At 38.9% G+C, this 8,705-nt stretch overlaps 1 protein-coding gene across 1 annotated transcript; it reads left to right on the plus strand.

The window, feature by feature from the left end:
- Window positions 1-2,253: 2,253 nt before the first annotated feature.
- Window positions 2,254-4,580, plus strand: LOC311034474 (uncharacterized protein; the record flags this gene model as incomplete). The annotated part of the gene is made up of 4 exons (XM_084042356.1): window positions 2,254-2,350; window positions 2,884-2,997; window positions 4,113-4,172; window positions 4,450-4,580. 4 exons carry the CDS (start codon window positions 2,254-2,256, stop codon window positions 4,506-4,508), a joined length of 330 nt encoding a protein of 109 aa, XP_083898482.1. The 3' UTR covers window positions 4,509-4,580.
- Between the last annotated feature and the right edge of the window lie 4,125 nt (window positions 4,581-8,705).

The following is an 8,705-nucleotide window of genomic DNA, read 5'->3' on the forward strand; positions in this document are numbered from 1 at the left end:
ATCAGTAGAAAGAAATTGGTGATCCACCTGTTTATTAAAGAGCTGGAGAGACCCCCGAACTCTTGCTATGCATCCCTTGTCTATAATGCATTATAGGAAAATTGGCAGAAAAAGACTCGCCCGCTGCATAAATATTAAGGAAAACTCCTTAGGCAGACACTTAAGAAAATGTATTGTTTTATTTGTAAATGCTCATACAGTGCTCTGTGCCCAAAGTGAGGGGTGAATTTAAAAAAGAAAACGTTTTGCTGCTGGGACCTTCGTCAGTGCTATATGGGTGGGTCACAAACAAACACATTGCTTTTATTGGGCTCTAGATCATCTCAGCTCAGGTGCTGAGGATCACTACTCAGGATCATTACCTAACCCTGTATTTAAAAAAATGTTTTTTAAGAAAAATGCTAACATGGCTATATGTGTAATGGTCTGTACAATGAACTTCATGATTTCAAATGTAACACTGTGAAACCCTAGTTTTTTTTTCTGCAATGATATGTCCCACCATTGCCATGGTAATGACCCTGAGTAGTGATCCTCAGCACCTGAGCTGAGCTGATCTATCTAGTTTGTTTGTTAAATTCACCCCTCATTTTGAGCATAGAGCACTGCAAGCATTTAAAAATATGTCTAAGGAGTTTTCCTTAATATTTATGCAGCGAGTGAGTCTTTTTCTGCCAGTTTTCCTATATGTTTTTGAGACTGCACCTGCAGTCAACCGTGAACAAAGGACAAAGAAGGGCGCAACAGTTTTCCTTGTTCTGTAATACATTATAGGAATACTTATAATGCTTTATAATCCGCTTATGACACTGTATGACTAAAGTTGTAATAACTGATAAATACTCATAGTGCTTATAACAATAATCATAACACATTGCATTCAATAATTACTTCAACTTTTATAATATTTCATAACTGTGGGACACTCACAGATGTTTCTGCAAGGATCGTAGTGTGTTATAATTATAATAATTGTAATAAATAATAATAATAACTATTATTATAATAATATAATGTATTATAATAACTGTTATACTGCATACAATTTGATTATAAGTCAATATAAGTGGTCATTGGGAGACAAAAGTAATCAGATTCCTGAAGGCATAGGCAGAAACTTTGTGTGTTGTTCTTGCATAAATAGAATGTTATTTATTTTTTGCTTTAATTAAAGCAGCCAATGGCCACTTATAGTGACTTATAACCATAATGTATTGGCATTATAACAGTAATTCTACTGCATTATAAAATCATTATAATGTATTACAAGTATGAGAATTATGATCCTTGCCATAGGAAAAAGTCAGTGAGTGACCTTATGAGTCATTATAAGATGTATCATAATGTGTTATGATTGCATTTATGAGTAAAGTTTTGATTGCTTACATGTAATGATAAAATGTTATAAGGAGATGACATTGAATTTATACTTACTTTAGTCTAGCAGAGTCTCTGCTAATGCCAGTTCTCCCATAGCTCCCCCAATCACAATTCTCTGGAGGCACCACTACTTATAAGTCACGTTATTATTTTTATATGAAGCCTCATGAATATTTATGAGTTCTCTCAACTATAATTAAACAGTGTTATAAGCATATTATAATGCATTATAAGTAGAAAGTGGAAAGAGTTGGGCTGCATAGCAAGTGTTACCGTACCATTTCCATCTCTTTGTATGTTTCTTTCTTTCTCTCTCTCTCTCAGAACATCTTGTCCTCAGCGTTGACCCAAACAGGCTGCAGTTCTTTACTTTTGATCGAGTGTCTCTCAGCTGTGAGGGGTCCTCAGACTCTGATGGACGGAGGCTGATGAGGGACAATAAGGGCAAAGCTGAAATATGTCCTGACTGGGGGGAAGCAAGCGGATCTTCCTGTATAATCGATGGGCCCTTCATTGGACACAGCGGTGTGTACTGGTGTGAATCTGGAGATGGAAAAAGAAGGAGCAATAATGTCCACATCACTGCGACTGGTGAGGAAGAATGAATAGAATAGAATGCATAATGTGATGGAAAAATAAAGTATCTGTCACCAGGCACTGGCAGTACATTTAAACACATTGTTTATCATTCCTACTGTATGTTGTTCAGAGGATGCTGTGATACTGGAGAGCCCTGCACTTCCTGTGATGGAAGGAAGTGATGTCACTCTGCGCTGCTGGTACAAGAACAAGACAACTGGTAAAACATCCTCTGACCTCACAGCTGATTTCTACAAAGATGGATCCCTCATCAGGACCGAGTCTACAGAGAACATGACCATCCACAGTGTTAACAAGTCTGATGAAGGATTCTACAAGTGTAACATCTCTGACCTTGGAGAGTCACCAGAGAGCTGGATGGATGTGAGAGGTGAGATGAAAGATTGTTTATGAACATTACATTACTTAACAGCTAACATTCACACGGATGCACGCCCGCACACTCACGCACCCAATCAAGCACCCAATCAAGCACACATGCACACGCACTCTTATCTTTCCTGTTTTATTCTCTGCAGGAGAGACAGATGTAAGAAACAGACAGTATCAAACAATCAGTGTCTCTAACAAGCACACAGAGGAGAAAGTTACAGTAATTGTATCTACTGTTCTAAGAACAGTTCTTCTACAGGAGAGGTTCTACATTTCAGGCCTATCTGTCTATCACTCTGTCTATTAATTAATAGATATACACACATACCCGGGGGCCATATTAATAGCAGCCACTGCTCCTTTTACAGTTAGGATGGGATACCTGTCTGTCTGTCTGTCTGTCTGTCTTTGATCTTGACTTCTGTGAGGATCTGTTCACACTGCACATTAAGCCAAATTCATAGAACGTGCAAATACTATCCAAGTATACAGCAACAATAAAGGTGTTTGTGACTTGTATATATGTTTCAGACAGCCAGAATGGCCTCCATTCCTCCTCTCCTCTGTGGTGGTGGGTTCGTTTCTCGCTCTTATCACTGGTTCTACTGGTCCTACTGGCAATAATCCACTGGATGCGACTTAGCGGTACTGAGAAATAATGACTATATATTATACCATGTACTGTAGTACAGTACACCTCAATTGTATCTAGGGTCATCTCCTTTCAATCATGGATTTCATCTGTCTGTCTGTCTGTCTGTCTGTCTGTCTGTCTGTCTGTCTGTCTGTCTGTCTGTTATGACCCTAGGGTCATATTGTGTATTTTCCTGTGTTTTTCCCCTCGTGTGTGTGTGTGTGTGTGTGTGTGTGTGTGTGTGTGTGTGTGTGTGTGTGTGTGTGTGTGTGTGTGTGTGTGTGTGTGTGTGTGTGTGTGAGAGTGTGGCGAGGAGTGAGTGATTTGGGTACCAGCTGGTGTGAATGGTGGCTGAGTGTGATTGGCTAACTAGTATGTAGATTCTCGCAGGTGATTGGCTCCTATCTTCTTGGGCGTCACTATAAAGCTTCCTGCCTCCAGAAGTTCAGATGTCTTTCTCCTAGCCAGCCTCCAAACACCAGTGTGCTGTATTTTGTTAATGTTTATGTGTTAGAGATTTGTGTGTAGGGGTGAGGAATCTTTTGTGTGTTTGCAGTTGTTTTGTAGATCCCACCCTGAGGTAATATGTATATATCATGTCATGACTTTTATCTTAAATTAGTAAATAAATCCATATTGCTTGGGATTTTGAACATGTGTTGTCTGGCTGTTTGGGGACTGGGAAGGAGGGAGTCCATTTTGTGTTGCGACCAAAGGCTCCCCTAGGCCGGGTCGTAACACTGTCACACTTCTGTGTTCCAGTCTCTGGTTGGACCACAGTATTTCACTGAAAGCAACAAAACAATAACCTAATGCCTCTCCACCCTCCTCCTGTCCTCACCATGTCTCCTCTCCTCTCTATTACTATATGTCTGTCCACTAAATAAGTATTACTGTCTGGGCTCTATTTTGCGTGGCATTTTATGCCTTAATCTTAATATTTATTTTTTCCAATCCAAAATAATGAATAGCCCAGTTGTGAGCTTGTCTCTTCAAAATAATAAAAAACTGCCTAATAAGATTAGTCATAAGGCATAAGACGTTGCGCAAAATAGAGCCCTCTATCTTTCTCTCTTTAAAACTGATTGGCTAATTCTGTCTCTCTTTGTTCTAATTTATTCTACAGAGCGGGAAGCTCACAGTATGCAACAGACAGTGTCCCAAACCAGAACAGAGAGGAGGAAAGGTACATTCATCCAAGTACTGTACCTACATGTATCTACTGTATGTATAGGCTGGTGGAAACACACTGGTCTATCATTGTTGTGGTCTGGGTGTTGTAGTGTATCTGCTACAGATGATTAATGATTATTATTTTAGGTACAGTGAGAGAAGACAGGAACAGGAAACTACAGCTTAGAGAACAGCTTTGGGTTCATTGTTTGTGTATGTATGTATGATGAAGTCTGTGGTTGTTCTTCATCTTGTGTTGTGTGTGTGTTTTATGTGTGTTTATGTTGCAGGTGATCAGGAGAACAGAGTCCTGACTGAAGGAGAGTGTGGAAGACCTTTGGTTAAATGAAGTGAGCTTTGCTTCATCCATGCTTCTCTATACTGCACACCAGTGGTTCTCAAAGTGGGATCCGGGCGGCGGGGACCCCCAGGGGTCCTTGAAGGGATTCAAAATCAGTTTAACCACTTTAACCTTATGCATCACCGATTTGTAAATAACTGCTACAGGCTACAAGCTCACAACGTGTTGCATTGTGACGCAATGTGAACTCGTAGTTTGTCTATTTTCCAAAAAATCTTTTTGGAATTTTACATTTTAACAACACAAATCTTATTTGGAGGCCCATGGCAGCTTGTATCTTTTCAGACATCTAATGTCTGGTGGCTTAATAAGAATGCTTGTCATCATCAGGGTCCATACACGCACGCATGCACGCACGCACGCACACACACACACACACACACACACGCACACACACACACACACACACACACACACACACACACACACACACACACACACACACACACACACACACACACACACACACACACACACACACACACACACACAACCTTAGTTATTGTTGTAAACATTTAAATAGTTCTCACGGTTTTCTGTTTCCACGTGTCAGTTAGGTTTCTATTTCTGCTCTCATGTTGTTAAACACCCCCCCCCCCCTCCCAACACACACACACACACACACACACACACACACACACACACACACACACACACACACACACACACACACACACACACACACACACACACACACACACACAGTATCTTAATTCACATCTATTTCAGGAGAGCTGAAGTGGTTGTCATAGTCAAACCACTGTGCCTTGCGCTGTTCTGCTCTCACGTTTGAGAATGACATTTACAAGAACAGAGATGGTGAATATTTTTTAACTAGATGCTATGTGGTTCAATGTAGACACCAAGTACACATTTATAGAAATAGGGTCTGAGGTATAGATATATATCACATTTATTTCTTAATAGAAATAAACAATTTGCACACAGCACCTTTCATATAGTATATTGAGTTATCAATAACTATTGATACAGTAACTGGGTGAACCTGGGTGACTGTGGGACTTTGAATGGGTGGAAGTTGTATTGTTGTTTGTTGTGGTCTTTTCGTAGCTTTCTTGTGCTTTTTGTAGTTTGAGATTACATGGCAGGAATATAATTTATTTTCTGCAATATCTCGTGTTATTGTTACATGCTGGGACTACGGATGAAAATTTTCATTTTTGCTAACTCCGACATCTTTGCATTCCGACTCTACTGCTGTAGTTTTGTTGCTGTGATCATTAATATGTAAAAAATAAACAAATAAAGTAAACAAAGTAAAGTTACTTTAAATTAGAACAGTTTGTACTGTCACTCTGTCTGTCTGCCTGTCTAGCTATCTATCTATATCATATACCGTTGGTCTATCATAGAGTTTGGATGAGGGTGCAAGTTTTAGAATATTTCAGATTTATTTTTAGATAAGCCTTTTTCCCCTTTTTTAACAAATCTTATTTTATGGGGGTCCCTGTCACAATTAATAAAATAAAACATAAAGGACATTTTTAAATGCTGGAAATTGAAATATGTGGAAACTAGAAACAAGTTAATGATGACCAAGCTAACATTGGTCAAGTGACACGTGGCGGAGACAAAATCACACCCCATTCATATTTTAGAAACAACAGTGATGGAAGCTCACTTCAAAAAATATAAATGATTTTTTGAAGTGCGTGCTATTTATAGATGCTTATTTCATCATGCATCTCGCTAGCCAATAAAATCATTGGTGACAAAATATTGTCACGTGTCACGTGAAGCTTGACCAATGTTAGCTTGGCTGAGACGGACACGCACACGGATGGACGGAGACGAAAACATACTCTCCACCATACTGGCGGAGACAAAAGTACCTAAATGTTATATTTTGAGGTTCTGATTGTGGTGTAATTACTTGGCACTGAACAAGTTAATGATGACGTCATGTTATGGGAAGTCCGGGCATAGTGAGACGAATAAGGTGTGTGCCCAGAAACTGACCAGGAAGTTTATGCAAATGACCTGTTCTACTGAGAGACATGCTGTATTGTTGGACTGCATGCTATTGTTCAGTAAAGAGTCTAAACGCAAGCTCAAGTAGTTTTCATTGCCTCTAAATAAGAACACAACACCCATAAACAAAAGATGTTGTATACATTTTGGAAATTAGGTGTTTGAACAGCCCTGCACTATCATTCAGAAAACATACAGCATAACATGTTGTCAAGTCCACCCTGGTAAACTCATCCAAGCTCTGGATAAACAAAGGATATGTATCGTCCATATGCATTTTATTTCACAGTTAACAGTAGAGAGGCTTACAAAGCATTACAAATATAGCTGGTTTTGAATCTAGACATTTACAGTGAGATGTATAGGCCAATATTATACCAAGTACAGTCAACATACAATTAGCAACTTCCTCCACTCGTGGTGTCATGATTCTTCATACCTATACAGCTGCTTTTTCATAATAACTATAACATTTATCATTCTAAGTCATTTCAAATATTTGAAGATGTCAACTCTTCACTTTAGAGGAATCTACAGTACATCACATCTGTTGATTCTGAATCCGCATAGCAACAAACAAACATTGGCCATCATTCCCTTAAATGGAGTAACATGAGAAATGCATTTGAGTCCTGTTGCAAATAGCAATACCAAGACTCCTACTGAACTTTGACCTGTGAGATGACATCGCTGAGGTCGCTCACTGCTCTACCAATTAGAGACGGCCCTATTCTGGGCGCCGTCTTACCCATTATCCGGAAACTTCTTTGCTATTTTTTACTATTTTGAAAAACATTTTCATGTAGTTCAAATAGCCAATCTACATCGACACATTGTGAGCTTGTAGATTTGCTATTTCAACTATTTGAAAATGTTTTTCAAAATAGTAAAAAATGGCAAAGAAGTTTAGGGATAATGGGTAAGACGGCGCCCAGAATAGGGCCGTCCTGCCTAGAGTCTGACATCTCGTTCTCACCCAATTGAAAATGGAAGCATTGTTTTTAAATATACTGTATGAGTATGTATAATTGTTTATTTTTTATTAAGAAAGAATTGTCATCTAGCTCAGACCATGTTGCTATAACTTGTGCTTTTGTGTCTACATTGAACCACATACAGTAGCATGCATCTATTTAAAAACATTCACCTTCGCTGTTCTTGTAAATATCATTCTCAAACGTGTGAACAGAACAGAGCAAGACACAGTGGTTTGACTATGACAGCTAAACAACAGCTAATCTCTCCTGAAATAGATGTGAATGTGATGCAGTGTGTATAGATGAACATTATGAATACAGCATGTGGCTTGACCACAGTGAGCAGCCTACAGCCCTGAAAATAGAGACACGACTGACTCCCAGAGACAGAAAACCATGAGAACCATTTAAAATGCTTACAACAATTCATAAATATACAGTTTATACATTGATATAGATATGAAAATGACAGCAGGACATCTCATAGTTAACATACAGCTGCAACATGACTTTCCATACGGGTTGTCCAAACCAAGCTCTATAACTTTAACCGTATAGATATTGTTTCAAAAATCATTGTAATTCAAGTGGATGGCAGAGTCCACAATACAACTATAATGGGGTGAACTATATACTGTAGTTATAGATAGCGTGTAATATATAATAATAATAATAATGCACTTATGACATAAAATCTACAGTGAAAAACTGTCATATTTGTCTACTGTCTTATCAATGGGATGTGTTGCTGTTTTCATGGTTTCAGTGGATTTCGTTTGACAAAACTTCAGCCACTGAAAGTCAGTTTGCTGTTGTCTTGTGTGAGGTGGATCATAGTATTAACACAACACATTGTGCACCGTGGAGAATGCATGGATGAAGCACTGCTGCTCACATCTTCAAGAATCAAATGTAACGTCCTCTAACCAAAGGTCCTCCTCACTGTCAGGATTATGTTCTCATGATCACCTGCAACACAAATACACATGTATTTTTAGCGGCAGTGGCTCAGGGGTAGAGTTAGTGCAGCAAGTTAATGACTTAATCGTTCACTTTGTGATGCAAGCATGAAATCTGGCACACATACTCTGTAAGGGCCACTCTTATGGAAAAGGGCACTGGCCACTCAAAAATCCAAGATGGCGACCATTTTTTTTCAAGATGGCCACCACCTTAGCGGAGCAAATAGTGATATAATCTTTCAGGTTGTGATACA

This window comes from Gymnoscopelus microlampas (genome assembly GCF_963454915.1).
Source record: "Gymnoscopelus microlampas genome assembly, chromosome: 19".
In the NCBI taxonomy this organism is placed as follows: Eukaryota; Metazoa; Chordata; class Actinopteri; order Myctophiformes; family Myctophidae; genus Gymnoscopelus; species Gymnoscopelus microlampas.